The 18915-nt window shown below is 47.6% G+C and overlaps 1 protein-coding gene across 2 annotated transcripts in view; it reads left to right on the forward strand.

Annotated features, from left to right (window-relative positions):
- aatkb (apoptosis-associated tyrosine kinase b) overlaps positions 1-18915 on the forward strand; it is a 158508-nt gene that overhangs the window by 3563 nt on the left and 136030 nt on the right. For both annotated transcript variants that reach the window (XM_055653829.1, XM_055653830.1), the window contains exon 2: positions 18443-18469. In XM_055653829.1, the coding sequence (XP_055509804.1) occupies positions 18443-18469 (27 nt within the window). The remainder of the gene's footprint in view (positions 1-18442; positions 18470-18915) is intronic.

Raw genomic sequence — 18915 nt, forward strand, 5'->3', positions numbered from 1 at the left:
AACCACATAACAATTTACAGCACGGAAACAGGCCATCTCGACCCTTCTAGTCCATGCCGAACACATATTCTCCCCTAGTCCCATATACCTGCGCTCAGACCATAACCTTCCATTCCCTTCCCGTCCATATAACTATCCAATTTATTTTTAAATGATAAAAACGAACCTGCCTCCACCACCTTCACTGGAAGCTCATTCCACACAGCCACCACTCTCTGAGTAAAGAAGTTCCCCCTCATGTTGCCTCTAAACTTCAGTCCCTTAATTCTCAAGTCATGTCCCCTTGTTTGAATCTTCCCTACTCTCAGTGGGAAAAGCTTTTCCACGTCAACTCTGTTTCCTCCCACACTCTGAAGACATACAGGTTTGTTGGTTATTTGGCTTGGTATAGATGTAAATTGTCCTTAGTATATGTAGATAGTGTTAATGTGCGGGTATGGCTGGTTGATGCGGACTCGATGGACCAAACGGCCTGTTTCCGTGCTGTACCTCTAAACCAAACTATCCGACACGCACAAGGGATAATTTTACATTCATACCGAGCCAATTAACCTACAAACTTGTAGGTCTTTGGAGTGTGGGAGGAGACCGAAGATCCCGGTGAAAACCCATGAGGTACAAACTCCGTACAGGCAGCAGCCCTAGTCAGGATCGAACCTGGGTCTCTGGCGCTGTGAGCACTGGAAGACAGCAACTCTGCCGCTGTGCCACCGTGCCGGAACGCCCGTGGTGAAATGAACAAGGAGCAGAAAGAAATGAGCAATCACGTCACTTAAAAGGACACCTGAAAATAATAGTAGGATGGGTCTGTCAATGTGGATCAGTGATGGAGAAATCTATATTCTACATTCTGATATTCTTCTCGTTGTACTTGTGTATGGATCGATTGTAGACATTAGAGATACCACGCGGAAACAGGCCCTTCTGCCCATCAAGTGAGTGCCGACCAGCGATCACCCCGCACACTAGCTCTATCCTACACACTAGGGACAATTAGCTCCTTTTTTTTTTAACCAAAGACAATGAACTTACAAACCTGCACGTCTTTGTGGTGTGGGAGGGGACCGGAGCATCCCACGTGATCACAGGGGGAACTCCATACCGCCAGCGCCCGTAATCAGAATCGAACCCGGGTCTCTGGCGCTGTGAGGCAGCAACTCTACCGCTGCGCCATCGTGCCGCGCCAAACTGATGATTCTATCCATTGATGTAGATGACAACTTGAAAACTATTGTAATTGTTATGTCTTCTTCTTGCGAATGAAACATAAACCAAAGGAATAGTTAGATCTCAAGCCGGGTGTTGGAGCAGCCAGGTTGTTGTCTCTGTTGCCGCCAGGCCCTGACACAGCTCCATTTGGTGGGTGGTAGAGCGGGCACCCAGAGATGACATGGTTGGCTGTCTGTCATTCTGAAAACACACAACTGTTATGTGATTTTACATAATGCTGTCAAGAAATAGTTTGCAACCTCAGAAAAGTTTCTTAATTTGGAAGCTGATTTCTGAATAAAGGTGATATTAGAAATGATCTCACCATTAGGACTCGTGACAGTGATCAGTCTACTGCTTAATTGTGAGTGTTAACCAATTTCTAATTTGGAATACCTCATCTTTGCAAGAGTTTTGACAACGACTGTCCTAATAATTGACTCGTAAGGTTTGAGATGTGAGGAAAAAAGGTTATTTAAAAAAAAAACCGATGACAAATCCGACTGCTCTCTCTGTAGCTTTAGATCTGCTTCATGATGACGCAGTGGGAAAGCATATAGTTATACAGTCCAGAAACAGGCCCTTCGGTCCAACACGGCCATGCTGATCAAGATGCCCCATCTAAGCGAGTTCCTTCCCCCCCCTCATTTGCCCCATATCACAGAAGAATTTTCTCTATAATATAATAAAGAAAAATCCCCAAATACCTGTCCAACAGATCAGAAATGGGGGGACTATGTGTTAACACAGCTGTAATTTCTACATGGTGAAACCAAAATGTATAAAAATGGCCTTTAATAAAATCTGACAATGTGCATTTTAACCCCAGGTGATTTTTTTTTCTATTACAAATCTCAAATTGGGGAGTAGAGAGGCAAATAAATAAATGATGGGTCTTTGTCCCAAACATTACGGTGGGCACTGCATGTCCTCTGGTCCTCGATTCCCCCACTCTGGGTTAATGAGTGAAGGGCCTGTCACACTTGGGCGTCATTTGCGCATCACGCAGATGGCCGCAAAGATTTTGTACATCCCATAATCCTGGGGCACCGCGCGTGACCGTGCCTCACTGCTTACGTCACCACGCACCATGCGCGCGTCGTGCTTCGTGACGCGTAAATTATGTTGCGTGAATTACGCGCAAATGTCGCCCAAGTGGGACAGGCCCTTGAGTGTTTACCTGATCTATTCGTCGAATGATTTTGTACATGATTTGGAGGGCAGTGGGTATATGGAACGAGCTGCCAGAGGAGGTAGTTGGAGGCAGTATTTAAAAGACACCTGGACAGGAAAGGTTTAGAAGGATATGGGCCTCTATTAGGGATCAAGTTTAGGGGAGATAAGGGATATCAACGCGGGTAAATGGAACTAGCTTAGATGGGGGGGATCTTGGACAGCATGTATGAGCTGGGCCAAAGGGCCTGTTTCCCAGCTGTGTGGCTCCACAACTCATTATCCCTCTCGACCTTTCTTATCCATCTCGTCTCCTTTTACGGTAGGTCTGCTTTATCCTTTCAAATGTCCATCAGGAATTCTTGGGCTGGTCTATAACTAGCCAGGAGGAGAGAAAGGTGTATTGATTTGCAATAGTATGTGTGTTCTGGAGCTGTGCCACTAGTGCCAGTAGTCTTGTTGGCGGTCCTGCCCGTCTCCATTCTCTATTACTGAGCAGTCCGTTGAGGATGGATGCTTCAAGCTGCTGGGCAGTGTACAAGGTTATAGGCACGAGCTCCAGGAAGAACAGCTCACCTGCACCTCCTCCAACCTCATCTATTGCATCCGCTGCTCTAGATGTCAGCTGATCTACATCGGTGAGACCAAGCGTAGGCTTGGCGATCGTTTCGCCGAACACCTCCGCTCGGTCCGCATTAACCAACCCGATCTCCCTGTGGCTCAGCACTTCAACTCTCCCTCCCATTCCGAATCCGACCTTTCTGTCCTGGGCCTCCTCCATGGCCAGAGTGAGTACCACCGGAAATTGGAGGAGCAGCACCTCATATTCCGCTTGGGCAGTCTGCACCCTAGCGGCTTAAACATTGACTTCTCCAATTTCCGGTAGCCCTTGCTGTCTCCTCCCCTTCTCAGCTCTCCCTCAGCCCTCTGGCTCCTCCTCTTCCTTTTTCCTTTCTTCTCCCCCCCCCCCCCATACCCTACATTAGTCTGAAGAAGGGTTTTGGCTCGAAACGTTGCCTATTTCCTTCGTTCCATAGATGCTGCCGCACCCGCTGAGTTTCTCCAGCATGTTTGTCTACCGTACATTAAATGTGTTCAGCTTAAAGGCTCTGCTCAATTGGTTATTCAGAAGAGCTAATTTAGTTTAGTTTATTGCCACGTGTACCGAGGTACAGTGAAAAGCATTTGTTGCATGCTAACCAGTCAGCGGAAAGACAATATCATTGGGTGGCACAGCGGTAGAGTTGCTGCCTTGCAGCACCTGATATCCGGGTTCCATCCTGACCACGGATTTTGCCTGTGGGGAGTTTGTACGTTCTCCCCGTGACCGCGTGGGTTTTCCGTGGGTGCTCCAGTTTCCTCCCACACTCCAAACACGTGCAGGTTTGTAGGTGAATTGGCTTCGGTAAAAAGTGTAAATTGTCCTTAGTGTGAAAGGATAGTGTTTGTGCATAGGGACCGGACCGCTGGTCGGCATGGACTAGGTGGGCCAAAGGGCCTGTTTCCTCCCTGCATCTCTAAACTAAACTAAAAAAAAAACATGATTACAATCGAGCCGTCCACGATGTATAGAAACATGATGAAAGGAATAACGTTTAGTGTAAGATAAAGTCTGATTAAAGTCTGAAGAAGGTTTTTGGCCCGAAACGTTGCCTATTTCCTTCGCTCCATAGATGCTGCTGCACCCGCTGAGTTTCTCCAGCATTTTTGTCTACCTCTGATTAAAGATAGTCTGAGGTTCTCCAATGAGGTAGATAGTAGCACAGGATCGCTCTCTAGTTGTTGATAGATGCCTGATAACTTGGAAAATCTACCGCTTCCGAGAGAATAGGCAGGTGCAGGCAATGAGGGGCTTAGACAGGGTAGACAGTCAGAACCTTTCTTCGAGGGTGGAAATGTCAAAGACCAGATAGACACAAAATGCTGGAGTAACTCAGCGGGACAGGCAGCATCTCTGGAGAGAAGGAATGGGTGACGTTACGGGTGGAGCCACAGTGGAGGAAGGAACTGCAGATGCTGGTTTAAGAGACTTAAATGCACATGGATATGCGGGGAAATGGAGGGATGTGGATCAAGTGCAGGCAGATGGGATTACTTTAACTTGAAATTGTGGTTGGCACAAACACTGTGGGCCGAAGGGCCAGCTCCTGTACTTTATTGTTCTATGTTATAATGTGTGGATCTTCAGATGGGTTTTTTTCGTTGCTTTTCCTAATCCTGTATATTGAATCTCCGAAAGAAAAAAAGCTGACCAGACAAACATTTGGTGCCAAATTTAAAGAGACCAATAAAATGTAATTTCGACCTCCAATATAAAACCAGGCTTCTGCATCAGGCATGATGGGTATAGCCACAATGATCAATTTTGCTGATATGTGAAAAAAAATAGTGCATCTATTGCAGCAACAACAAAAAAAACGCTGGAAGATCTCAGTGGATCAGGCAGCATCTGCGGAGGCAAATCGATGATTAATGTTTTAGGTCTGGATGCTTCAAGACCTGATGCAGAGTTTCGACCCGAAACATCAAAGCGGGGAGGGGGGGGGGGGGTATGGGGAGGGAGGAACCTCATAGAAACTTACCAAATAGTGAGAGGCCGGAATAGAGTGGATGTAAAGATATTTCCACTAGTGGGAGAGTCTAGGACCAGAGGCCACAGCCTCAGAATGAAAGGATGTACCTTTAGAAAGGTGATGAGGAAGAATTTCTTTAGTCAGAGGGAGGTGAATCTGTGGAATTCATTGCCACAGATGGCTGTGGAGACCAAGTCAATGGATTTTTAAGGTGGAGATTGACAGATTCTTGATTAGTTTAGAGACACAGCGCGGAAACAGGCCCTTTGGCCCACAGAGTCCGTGCCGACCAGCGATCCCCGCACACTAACCGAGGGACAATTTACAACGATACCGAGGAAACCGGAGATACCACGCTGGTGACGGGGAGAACGTACAAACTCTGTACAGACAGCGCTTGTGGTCAGGATCGAACCCGGGTCTCTGCCGCTGTAGGGCAGCAACTGCACCAAGCTAATCAGTGGGTGTCAGGGGTTATGGGGAGAAGGCAGGACAATGGGGTTGAGAGAGAAAGATAGATCAGCCATGCTTGAGTGGCGGAGTAGACTTGATTGGACAAATTCTGCCTCTATAACCGATGAACCAACCAACTCAGTGCCTCCATGGATGCTGCCCGACCCGCTGAGATCACCCGGCAGTCTCCACCATCTGTAGTCTTTTGTGTCGCTGCAAATAAAAAGCTTAGTAAACAGTTTTAATCAATATATTTATTAATCCGTGATTGCCTTGAGGTAACATTGGCAGGGAGGAAAAGCTCAAGATCGGCTGTCTCCAGGGAGAGCTTAAATTTTACTCTTTCATCCAAATCCAAGGCAAGAAATCTGGCCCCAAATTATTTATAAATGTTTACTTTCTGCCACTGACCTGATGTCTCGGCGAGAGGCAGCCAGGTTTCTCCATTCAGGTTGGAGTTTGAAGCAGGAATATCGTTTGATTATTTACTTTAGTTTAGTCTAGAGGCACTGCGTGGAAACAGGCCCTTCGGCCCGCCATGTCCCTGCCGACCACAATCACCAGTTCTACCCTACACACCGGGAGACTTTATTGTTTGGAGGATGAGGGGTGATCTTATAGTGTACAAAATCGTGAGAGGAATAGATCAGGTAAATGCACAGAAGTAGGGGAATCATAGGTTTAAGGTTAAGGGGAAAAGCTTTACTCTGAAGTTAATATGAACTTTTTTACACAAAGAGTGGTGGGTGTATGGTAAGAGCTGCCGGAAGTGGTAGTTGAGGCAGGTGCTATATTTAAGAAGCATTTAGACAGGTACATGGATAGGATACGTTTAGAGCGATATGGGCCAAATGCAGACAGGTAGGACTAGTGTAGGTGTGGGGCATAGAAACATAGAAACATAGAAACATAGAAAATAGGTGCAGGAGGAGGCCATTCGGCACTTCAAGCCAGCACCGCCATTCATTGTGATCATGGCTGATCGTCCTCAATCAATAACCCGTGCCTGCCTTCTCCCCATATCCCTTGATTCCACTAGCCCCTAGAGCTCCATATAACTCTCTCTTAAATCCATCCAGTGATTTGGCCTCCACTGCCCTCTGTGGCAGGGAATTCCACAAATTCACAACTCTCTGGGTGAAATTTTTTTTTCTCATCTCAGTCTTAAATGGCTTCCCCTTTATTCTAAGACTGTGTCCCTTGGTTCTGGACTCACCCAACATTGGGAACATTTTTCCTGCATCTAGCTCATCCAGTTGTTCGCCGTGGGTAAGTTGGGCCAAAGGGCCTGTTCCCACGTTTGTATGACTCTGTAAGTACTAGGGGCGACTCACAGAAGCTAATTAACCTACAAACCTGCAATCTTTGGAGTGTGGGGAGGAAACCAGAGCACCCAGAGAAAACCCACGCAGGTCACAGGGAGAACGTGCAAACTCCGTACAGGCAGCACCCGCCGTCAGGATCGAACCCGGGTCTCTGGCGCTGTGAGGCAGCAAAACTGCCCGCTACACCACCATGGGACTTAAGGAATCAGATTGGATACAATAACATAATGAAGGCACCTCTTGGATTAAGATAAACAATGTCATCTGGGAATGTGGAAATTCAAAGGTGTTCGGCTCACAATTTATGACACCGTTATTGACTATCTCATCACTCACTCATCTCGTATCTGGGTTGAAAGACACAGTAACAGAGTTTTCAATGGGAGCCATTTACTAGATTTTGCCTCGAGGGACCAGAAGACGGGCATTGTCTTTGTTATCAGTTAAGCCAGAAAATTCTGCACCCCGGGTCTGCCAATGAGTCCTCATTACAAACCCGAATCCCACATTCTTTGCAGCTGTTTGTTTACTTGAAGTTTATCAGATCAGGCACCAAGCATTGAGTAAAAGAGTCAGGAAGTCATGATGCAGCTTTATAGGGTCTCGGAGCAGAATTAGGCCTGCACTGCCATCCAGTCATGGCTGATCTATCTTTCCCTCACAACCCCAGTCTGCTGCCTTCTCCACATTACCCATATTGTCTAATATCCACACTGGGTATTAGTTATAAGACTGTGGTTAAGCCGCATTTGGAGTATTGCATGCAATTTGCGGTTGCTCCATTGCAGGAAGGAAGTGGAGGCTTTGGAGAGGGTGCAGAAGAGGTTTAACAGAATGTTGCCTGGATGCAAGAGTATTAAGGGCCTGTCCCATGAGCATGCGACTGCATGCGGCAAGCGCGACCTAACGTGGTCGCTTGAGCCGTACGGCCTCGCGGGGCCGGTCCCACTTTGATCGCCGGAGCCGTAAGGAGTTGTGCGGAGCTGGTCCCGACATTACGCGGGGCTCCGAAAAACTGACCCTGTCCAAAAATTCCGCGCGGCACCGGCCTGCCGTCCCGCAGCCACATTGAGGCCGTACGCACCGTCTCGACGCCGTACGCAGCGTCTTGATGGCTTACGCCTAGCGCGAACTTCCCGCGAACTTCGCTCGAACTTCACGTCAACTTGTACGGGATCACTCGACCTCCGCGTGGCCCCAGCGCAGCCATCTCTTCCGGTTTAGTCGTGCTTGCCGCATGCAATCGCATGCTCATGGGCAGGCCCTTTAGTTGTAAAATGAGTTTGGGTCAGGTTAGGATTGTGTTCTCTGGATTGTCGGACATTAAGGGGAAAGGTTATAGAAGTATATATAACTCTGGGGTATAGACAGGGCAGCCAGTCGTACCTTTTCCTAAAGGGTGGAATTGTCAAAGACCATTAGGGCAGCACGGTGGTGCAGCGGTAGAGTTGCTGCCTTAAGGGCCTGTCCCACTTGCCGATTTTTTCGGCGACTGCCGGCATCATTGACTGACGTATCAGGCCGCTGAGAAAGCCGCGGCAGAGACGGGGCGTGACGCGGCGTGATGGTGTATGGACGCGCGGTGTTTCCTCAAGTGCCGCAACGTTTTTATTGTCGCCGCTGGACTTTGCGATGTTCAAAACCTTTCGGCGACCCTGATACATCAGTCAATGACGCCGACAGTCGCCAAAAAAATCGCCACGTGGGACAGGCCCTTTACAGTGCCAGAGACGCGGGTTCGATCCTGATAACGGGTGCTTGTCTGTACGGAGATCGTACGTTTTTCCCCCGTGACCACGTGGGTTTTCTCCGAGATCTTGTGTTTCCTCCCACACTCCAAAGACGTGCAGGTACATAGGTTACTTGACTTGGTGTAAATGTAAAATTGTCCCTAGTGTGTGTGGGATATTGTTAGTGTGCGGGGATCGCTGGTCGGTGCGGACTCAATGGGCCGAAGGGCCTGTTTCCGCATGGTATCTCTGAACTAAACTAAACTAGAGGTCATAGCATGAAGATGAAAGGGGTCAAATTTAAAGGTGATGTGTAGAGCGAGTTTTTTTTATACCGCGGGTGGTGGGTGTGCGTGGAACTCGCTGCCATGGGTGGTGATGGAGGCAGATACGATAGTGGTGTTTAAGAGGCTTTTAGACAGGGGCGTGGATTTGCGGGGGATGGAGGGATATAAATCATGTTCAAGCAGATGAAATTAATTTATCTTGGCATTAAGTTGCCACATTAATACATTATGGCTCAATAATAATTAAATATTATCTTTCCACTGCCTGGTTCAGACTTTAGAGACCCAGGCCCTTCAGCCCACAATGTCTGTGCCGTACATACCTACTTGAACTAATCCTATCCTTCTGCACGTGATCCTTATCCCTCCATTCCCTGCAGATCCAAGTGGCCATCTAAGGCCCTCTTAAACTCCACTATGGTATCTGCCTCCATCACCACCCCTGGCAGCGCGTTCACAGTGATGATGATGGAGGCAAGACGATCCAACGTCATTTTAGACTGGATTCGCACAGCAAACGTTTCTCGTGAGACCAAGCTACTAGAGTATGTCTTGTTCTTGCGTTATGGTGTGCACAGCCTAAAGTTGCGGGACAACTTGTTCTATTTGATCATATTTGGTTGTGCACGCCAGGTTGATTGCATTCGTCGAAACAGGGTGGACCACGTGAAGGTTGCAATCTGCCAGCCCACTAGAGTATGTAATTATGTCATGCTAAAGGCCCTGTCCCACCTTCACGACCTAATTCGCGGCCTCTGCCGAGTTTGCCCTTGACTCATACTCACAGCATGGTCGTCACAAGGTCGTAGGAGGTCATAGGTAGGTCGTAGGTAGGTTGTGATGCCAGTCGTAGATACTCGTGGCATCAAGTAGGTCGGGGCGCTTTTCTAGCCCGATGAAAAATGGCCACGAGTAAAAAAGGTCGTGAATTAGGGCATGAAAGTGGGACAGGCCCTTTAGTTATAGTGGTGAAGCGTTCACAGGGAGAATGTATAAACTCCATGCAGACAGCACCCGTAGTCAGGATCAAACCCAGGTCTCTGGAGCTGTAAGGCAGGAACTCTACCGCTGCTCCACCGTGCCACACTACTTGCCTGCAAGCGAGACGCACCTCTTGAATTTACCTTCCCCCGCTTTAGCGGTGTGATCTGAATTTCCTGACTAGATTGCTGCCTTGAAGAGTCATGAAAAAGGTATAGAAGTGTGAAAACGCACACCTCCAGATTCAGGGCCAGTTTCTTCCCAGCTGTTATCAGGCAACTGAACCATCCTACCTCAACCAGAGAGCAGGCGGGAGCTACTATCTACCTGATTGGTGACCCTTGGACTATCCTTGATCGGACTTTGCTGGGTTTACCTTGTACTAAACGTTATTCCATTATCATGTATCTGTACATTGTAAACGGTTCGATTGTAATCACATACTGTCTTTCTGCCGACTGGGTAGCACGCAACAAAAGCTTTTCACTCTAACTCAGTCCATGTGACAATAAGCTCAGCTGTTTTATTGTCATATATCCTGAAATGGAATAACGAAATTCAGTGTATATAAAAAAACAGGCTAATAAATACAAATACAAGTACAAAGTCAAAAATCATGTTCCCAATTTTGAGGTTGTAGTGTTTAATGGCGTTGGAATAATTCCCAAGGCTTCATTATTCCACTTTTAACATCTGGTTTGTTAGCCCGTATATAACATATTATTTAACCATTCACTATTGAAAGCTTGCTTGTGGTTCTGTGAATTGTGTATGAGGTTAACTGTGTGTACCTCACTGCATTCTGTGGGAGTTGCTTGGACAGGCGCGGGTAAAGGCCTTTCGGCCTACCGAGTTCCAGCCCACTGGCGATCCCCCCGTACACTAGCGCTATCCTACACACAAGGGACAATGTACAATTTTACTGAAGTAAATCAACATACAAGCCTGCACGTCTTTGGAAGGAAACCGGAGCACCCGGTGAAAACCCACGTATGTTTTTGCAGCAATTTTACCGCTGTACCACTGTGCCACCAGGTGTTACCTCTGTGTATTGTGTTTACAGGCCTGTTATGCTGCTGCAAGTAACAATTTCAGTGGTCTGTGGTCAGCATATATGACGGCACAGGGCGCAGCTGGTAGAGTTGCTGCTTCACAGTGTCAGAGACCCAGGTTCGATCCTGACTACGGGCACTGTCTGTATGGAGTTTGTACATTCACCCCGTGACCTGCGTGGGTTTTCTCTGGGTGCTCTGGTTTCCTCCCACACTCCAGGTTTGTAGACTAATTGGCTTTGGTAAAAATGTAAAATATCCCTAGTGTCTAGGATAGTCCTAGTGTATGGAGATCGCTGGTAGGTGCAGACTCGATGGGCCGAAAGGGCCTGTTCCCACGCTGTATCTCTAAACTAAACTAAACGTATAATATATTATAACAAAAAAAAATCAATAATTTAATAACTGCAGTACAATGCAGAAATCCCAAAGACCTTCGTGCAACCAAAGATAGTCCATAGGAGTTGTTAGTTGAGGTTAGTATCGTGTAATGTTCAAAGCAGGAATGAATTGTGAATGCACACTTAAGACATTATGCAGAAAATTAAATAAAGATTAAACCACTTGCGCAGCTGGAGCTGAGAAAAAAAAATTAAATGTTTTTTTCCCCAATTTAAAATCACTTATGTTTTGAAATATTCATGTTAGGAGATCGCTTTATGCAGTGAGAAAGTTACCCGAATTTATGCAAAATTAGTTTGTGGACCAGATCGTAAATATTGCTTCGAACGCCATTGGGAACTCAGTTAGACTCGAAGTCTTCATTCAGTCTGAAGAAGGGTCCCGACCCGAAACTTGTCGATTCCCTCCACATGCACGGTGGTGCAGCGCTAGAGTTGCTGCTTCACAGCGCCAGAGACGTGGGTTCGATCCTGACTGTGGGTGCTGTCTGTACGGAGTCTGTATGTTTCTCCCTGCGTCCTGTGTGGGTTGTCACCTGGAGCACCGGTTCCCTCCTACGCTCCAAAGACGAACAAGTTTATACACAAATTGGCTTGGTAAAATTGTAAATTGTCCTTAGTGTGCGGGGATTGTTGTTCGGTGCGGACTCGGTGGGCCGAAGGGCCTGTTTCCACGCTGCATCTCTAAACTAAATTAAATTAAAAAAGATAGACACAAAATGCTGGATTAAATGCTGACTGAAGTGGGGTTTTGGCCCGAAATGTTGCCTATTTCTTTCGCTCCATAGATACTGCTGCACCCGCTGTGTTTCTCCAGCACTTTTGTCTACCTTCGATTTTCCAGCATCTGCAGTTCCTTCTTAAATGCTGGAATAACTCAATGGGACATGCAATATCTCTGGAGAGAAGTAACGTTTCGGGTCGAGACCCTTCTGCACATTTTGTCTGTCTACGGTTTAAACCAGCATCGGCAGTTCCTTCCTACACATTTCATCTGCTTCTTCTCTCCAGAGATGCTGCCTGTCCCGCTGAGTTACTTCAGCATTCTGTGTCTATCTTTGGTTTAAACCAGCATCTGCAGTTGCCTGATCTGCTGCGTTGCTCCAGCACTTTGCGTTTTACTCATGTAGACCTTGTTAAATCAAACTTTGGATTGTCAGGGAGATTTATAGCCTGTGTATTTCACAGAAACCTGAGTTGTACATCCATTAGCCACCTGCCATGATTACCTTGGGGAACGCTGAATATTGACAGCAGTCGTGGGATTGTGACACTTCTCTTAGCAAGCACAAATATCCCAACGTTGATTTCCTAATATAGCGCACAAGGCAGCCATTCGGCCCATCGTGTTCGTGCTATCTCCTGGTAGAGCAATTCCAAGAGTCCCATTTTCCTCCTCCTTATTTCTGCAAGAGAGAGTCAAGCATGCTTAATGGTCACGTGTACTCGCATCGCGACAAAGAGATCTTGCGACTTATTACAAGTGCATCAGTTCCCTTTCTTTATCCCCTCGTACAATAAGGGGCACCTGAATGCCGGCATTCAGCCTCGCAATGTGGCTTTGGGATGCGGACTAACACAGGGGGGGATAAACCACGTGGCCATGGGGAGAACACGCCAACTCCGTAAAGGGAGCGGCCGAGGTCGGGATCGAACCTGGGTTTAGAGGCACAGCGCGCAAGCAGGCCCTTCGTCCCCACCCAGTCCCCTCCGACCAGAGATCACTAGCACCATCCCACCAACACCCTAGGGACAATTTACAATTTTGACCGGAGCCGATTAGCCTACACACCTGTAAGTCTTTGGAATGTGGGAAGGAAACCGGAGCACCCGGAGAAAACCCACGCTGTCACGGGGAGAACGTGCAAACTCCGTGCAGATAGCACCCGTGGTCGGCTCTTGAGGCATCAGCACTAACCCTGCCCCACCCCCACCCCGATGCACACAAATGTTGTCCTTTGTACATCGTGGAGTTAACTGGATCTTGGGAGGCGCATGAACGCAAATGTCTTAAGTATTGAGACTTAGCAGCCGAGGCAGAACAACACGGCTCGTGTACCCAGGTGCTTGTAGAGGATTTGTAGCCATGTCAACAACCAGACTCCTGAAGGGAATGGGAGTTTGAGGACAGGCCTTGCGGCAAGCCGTCATGTCGCTGTCAGAGGCTGCCGAGTGAAGCAGCAACTGGCCGTGGCTGAACAGGAAGGGACTCCAACTGGGCTGCAAGATGGCCAGCAAGAGGGGTAACACGGAGGGGAGCACACCTGGGACACCAGGTGTTGCTGTTGAGCCCTCTGGCCTATCAACGAAACACCAAGGAAGGAGGGTGCCCACCTGATGACCCCAATGAAGTCTTTACCCCGACCCCCCACTCAAGATTGTAAGAAGGTGCCAATTATATTAGGGATTGTCATATCAAGTCCTATAAGCCCAACTTCCTCACCTTCACACACACATCCCCAACCCTGAGTCACTCACTCCTCATTAAACCCCCCATCTTTCCCCTCTCCCCTTCCCCTCCATCAAATTCACTCCCTGTATACAACACCCGTTTCTCTCCTTTTCACCTCTTGTAAACAATTCAACCTCCAAATAGCTTCAAACCACTTAAGCCCCTGTCCCACGGTCCGAGCTCATCCCAAGAGTTCTCCCCGAGTTTGCCCTGATTCGAACTCGGAGATTTACGGTAATGGCCACTCGTCGGTACTCGGGGTTCTCGTGGACATTTTTCAACATGTCGAAAAATCTTCACGAGTCTTCCCTTGCTTACCTGCTGTTAGCGAGTCTTCCTGAGTACCTGCCGTTAGCGACACGAGCCGCTAAGAGACGTCCCCGAGCTCCGACGTACCCGCTACGTTCATTCTCCGTGCTTGCCACAAATTTGATTTTTTTTAATGGTCTTGGAATGAACTCGTACCGTGGGACAGGGCTATTAGACTTGGGGGAATTGTTTTTGTCTTTGCACTATTATACTTTGTGTGTGTGTGTACATATAAGTATATGTATATGTAGAAACACCTATGTGTGTATATATGCATATACTCACTATACACACTTTTGTATTCACCTCATATTTCGCTTGGGTAGCTTACACCCCAGCGGTATGAACATTGACTTCTCTAGCTTCAAGTAGCCCCTGCTTTCCCTCTCTCTCCATCCCCTCCCCCTTCCCAGTTCTCCCACCAGTCTTACTGTCTCTGACTACATTTTATCTCTGTCCCGCCCACTCCCCTGACATCAGTCTGAAGAAGGGTCTCGACCTGAAACCAGCATCTCTGGAGAACACGGGTCGTGCATAAGTGACGTTCAAACTGCGGACCGAAGCAGGGACCCATCCCAAATCATCACCTACCCATATTCTCCAGAGGAGTTGCCCGACTGCTGAGTTACTCCAGCACTTTGTGCTTTTCCCTTTGGTACACCAGCATCTGCAGGTCCTTGTGCCTTCATGACATTTAGAATGGCACGCTCTTCTGCCGCTTCTGCGCAGGGCAGAGATGGCACCAGCTGGCAAGGTGTTTGGTTGATCAACACGGGTGTGACTGAGGTGGCAGGTGGCCACTCAGCAGAGACTGAGTTTCTCACCAGCTGCGACACATCGTGGGAGCGAGAAGGAACAGAACTGGAGGGGTGTTGATCGTGGGTTCAGCAGCTTGTGTACGGTGTACATCGTCTCGGCATTGACAGAATGAACATTCCCTCGGCTCACACGAGACGGACAATATGGGGGCAGATAATAGACACAAAAAGCTGGGGTAACTCAGCGGGTCAGGCAGCATCTCTGGAGAAAAGGAATACGTGACGTTTCGGGTCGGGAAATATTGGGTTGAGAGATATTGACAGTGATATAGAGAGCTTCAGAACAAATGAAAGATATGCAAATCTGGATTAACTCAGCGGGTCCGACGGAATCTCTGGAGAAACTGGAGTAACTCAGTTTGGTCAGGCAGCATCTCTGGAGATAACACTCTCTAGACCTTGGGTAATCTTTTTTTAGCCCATCCACCCACCGCGTCCACGCGGCCAACACACCGCCTTGTTCTATGTCACATTTTTCATCATGTTGAAAAATCTTCACGAGTCTTCCCGCGCTTACCTGCCGTTAGCGAGTCTTCCCAAGTACCTGCCGTTAGCGCTCAGAGACGTCCCCGAGCTCCGACGTACCCGCTATGTTCATTCTCCGTGCTTACCACGAGTTTGATTTTTTTTAAACTCGGGAGAGCACTTGAAATGAGTGGGACAGGGCTAATAGAGAGAGCTCTTAAAGATAGCGGAGCCAAGGGTTATGGGGAGAAGGCAGGAACGGGGTACTGATTATGGATGATCAGCCATGATTATAAAGAATGGCGGTGCTGGCTCGAAGGGCTGAATGGCCTACTCCTGCACCTATTGTCTATTGTCTATTGTACTTGGATAGAACAGGTTTAGAGGGATACGGGCCAAATGCAGGCAGATGGGACTAGTGTAGTTGGGACACGTTGGTCGGTGTGGGCAAGTCGGGCCGAAGGGCCTGTTTCCACGGTCTATGACTCTATGACTGTAAGGAAAGAAAAAATCGAATCACCCACTGAATCTGCGGCGAAGCTGCCACCTGCGATCAACGGAATGCAGCAGTTCTTGCTCTTTATTAATTTCATCAAGGCTTTGTACGTGGAGTATGTCGGCATTCTGCCAGGGTGTGACCTTTAACCTATCGCGGCGTGAGAGGATTACTGAGGGTCACGCAGAGACGCACTTTATTCCACTGCAGTGTCAAGGAATGCATGTTAAGGAGGGCTGGTCATCGCTTACTAAAGGACAGATTAATAATATTCACAGAATGAGGCTCTTTAAGCTGCAGCAACTACCAAGAGTGATTAGATCTTAGACTTTCTATTTTTCACTGTTATTTCAATTCAAGATCTTTTCTCAGATCTTTAGTATTAAAAGCACCCAATTTTATTTTTAGTGTTTTTAGTGTTTAAAATGCCCTATTAGTCAAGCTGGAAAGGGTGCAGAGAGGATTTACGAGGATGTTGCCAGGACTCAAGGGCCTGAGCTTTAGGGAGAGGTTGAGCAGGCTGGGGCTCTATTCCTTGGCGAGGAGGGGTGATCTTATAGAGGTGTGCAAAATCATGAGAGGAATAGCTCAGTTTCTTGCCCAGAGTAAGGCAATCAATGACTAGAGGAATAGAAACCAGAGTGATAAAGGGCCTGTCCCACTGTAAGATTTTACCCAAGAGCTCTCCCAAGTTTAAAAAAAAATCAAACTCGTGGTAAGTACGTAGAATGTACGTAGCGGGTACCTCGGAGCTCGGGACGTCTCTTAGCGGCTCGTAAAGCTAGCGGCAGGTACTCGGGAAACGCGGTAAGCTCGTGAAGATTTTTCAACATGTTGAAAAATGTCCACGAGAGCCCCGGGTACCTACGAGCGGCCATTACCGTAATTCTCCGAGTTTGAATCAGGGGAAACTCGGGAGGACTCTTAAATTAGCTCGTACAGTGGGACGGGCCCTTAACCTTTTCACACAGAGGGTGGTGGGTGTATGGAACGAGCAGCCGGAGGAGGTAGTTGAGGCAGGTATTATCAGAACGTTTAAGCAACATTTGGACAGGTACATGAATTGGACATGTTTAGAGGGATATGGGCCAAACGATTTGATATCAACTTTAGAGGCGCAGACGCAGACGCGCGGCCCGGGCCAAAACTCCTCAGCTGGCCCGCCGGCTGGTCTTTGTGTGCAGTCCAGCACCCGGGCCAACTCACCATTCACCCAACCACGGCCGAGTCGGTCAATGAATTGCCGTCAGGAATTTGTCCCGTGTATTGACCTTTTGCTTCTTATTTAGTAGTGAGAAAGTTGGCAACCCTACCGAAGGGCCTGATTCCACACTGCATCACTCTGTGACTCTAAGTTAGTATTAACAAAAATAGCGGAGACAATGTGGGAAAGCGGGATGACGTGAATCTAGTGTGAATGGGTGATGGATGGATGGTTGGCATGGTACGAGGAGTGTATGGGGGCATTGTCCTGTCCTCACCTCTCTTTTCCAGCCCTCTCCGCCCTACTACAATCAGTCTGAAGAAGGGTCTCGACCCAAAAACATCGCATGTCCATTCCCTCCACAGAGGCTGCCTGACCCGCTGAGTAATTACATCACTTTGTCTTTGGTTCCTGTTATCATCAGCTGAAGACAAAAATATTTGAACCCTGCTGGATATCTCAGTTACTGTTGGAAGATGCCATCATCGTCTGAGAGTGAGCTTGGTCCTACAGTATACTTTGTGACGGAGTTGTCATGAAGATGACAACTTTTAACAGCGCAGCTAAGAGGTGCTGTAACAAGTTGAAGTGTTGCGACTGGAGTTAAGAAGCATTTTATTAAGACAGTTTTAGATCAATTTCACAGAGGGTGCAATAAAATGAGAAAAACTGAGAGAGAAATGCTGGGACATTCTGGTCCAGTGTTGTCAACCAGAAAGGATTAGAGGTACACTTTGGCCCATGTGTAATCATGGGCAGAACCAACTCATATTCATGGAGTGTCGTTACGACAGAAGATTGTTCCGAGCTGCTTCATAGAAGCTTTCACTTATAAAATTAAACACAGTTTCTTGAGATCTTAACCCTGATGCTAAAAGCTTGGTCAAAGATGCAGGTTTAGTTGATGGGGAAGCAGAAGGATTTAAGTTGCTGCCTGCACAGAGTTTGTACCTTCTCCCCACGACCGCGTGGGTTTTCACCAGGTGCTCAGGTTTCCTACCACGTTAAAGATGTGCAGGTTTGTCGGATAGAACTAGTGTCCGGGCGATTGCTAGCCAGTGGGGGGTCGATGGGCTGAAGGGCCTGCTTTTCACGATGTATCACCAGACCAAACTAAACTAAACAAAACTAGAGTTACTCAAGCATTTTGTGGGCATTTTTGGTTCCAACCTGCATCTGCAGTTCCATCCTACACACAAAGTCAGTAAAGTCTGATCCAAGATGACATAGTCCGACTATTAAACCATCACAACCTTTCCCGTCCATTCTTGTCCTGGAGTTGTGAACATGCCCGATATAATAGAAGAACATTGAAACAAGGAACCAGATGTTGGTTTACCAAGGAAAGATGCAAAATACAGGAGCAACTCAGCGGGTCAGGCAGCAATCCTGGAGAACATGGATAGTTGACATTTCGGGACAGGACCCGTCTTCAGACTGATAAAATAGAAACTGTGCAAATCATAATGCTAATATGACTTATTTTCTTTCTTTTGCATTCGTGATGGGGGCAGGCCACTGGACTTCAGGTCAGAGAGGTGGTGAGTACCCAATGCCTTTCTCATTGAAGCAGAATATCCCTGTGAAACATTGGAAATAGTGGTACATTTGTTTTGTATATGAGTGGAAACTTCCCAGCCCACATATTTGCTTTGAGTTTTTCCAACCAGAGAGTTGTGAGTTTGTGGAATTTTCTGCCTCAGAGGGCGGTGGAGGCAGGTTCTCTGGATACTTTCAAGAGAGAGCTAGATAGCGCTCTTAAAGATAGCGGAGTCAGGGGATATGGGGAGAAGGCAGGAACGTGGGTACTGATTGTGGATGATCAGCCGTGATCACATTGAATGGCGGTGCTGGCTCAAAGGACCGGATGGCCTACTCCTGCACCTATTGTCTATTGTCTATTATGTAGGATAGAACGTGTGTACAGTCAGCACGGACTCTAAACCAAACTGAACCCTCCCCTCACCAAACACACTCATGTTTACGA

The sequence above is a fragment of the Leucoraja erinacea genome, chromosome 23, assembly GCF_028641065.1.
Source record: "Leucoraja erinacea ecotype New England chromosome 23, Leri_hhj_1, whole genome shotgun sequence".
In the NCBI taxonomy this organism is placed as follows: Eukaryota; Metazoa; Chordata; class Chondrichthyes; order Rajiformes; family Rajidae; genus Leucoraja; species Leucoraja erinaceus.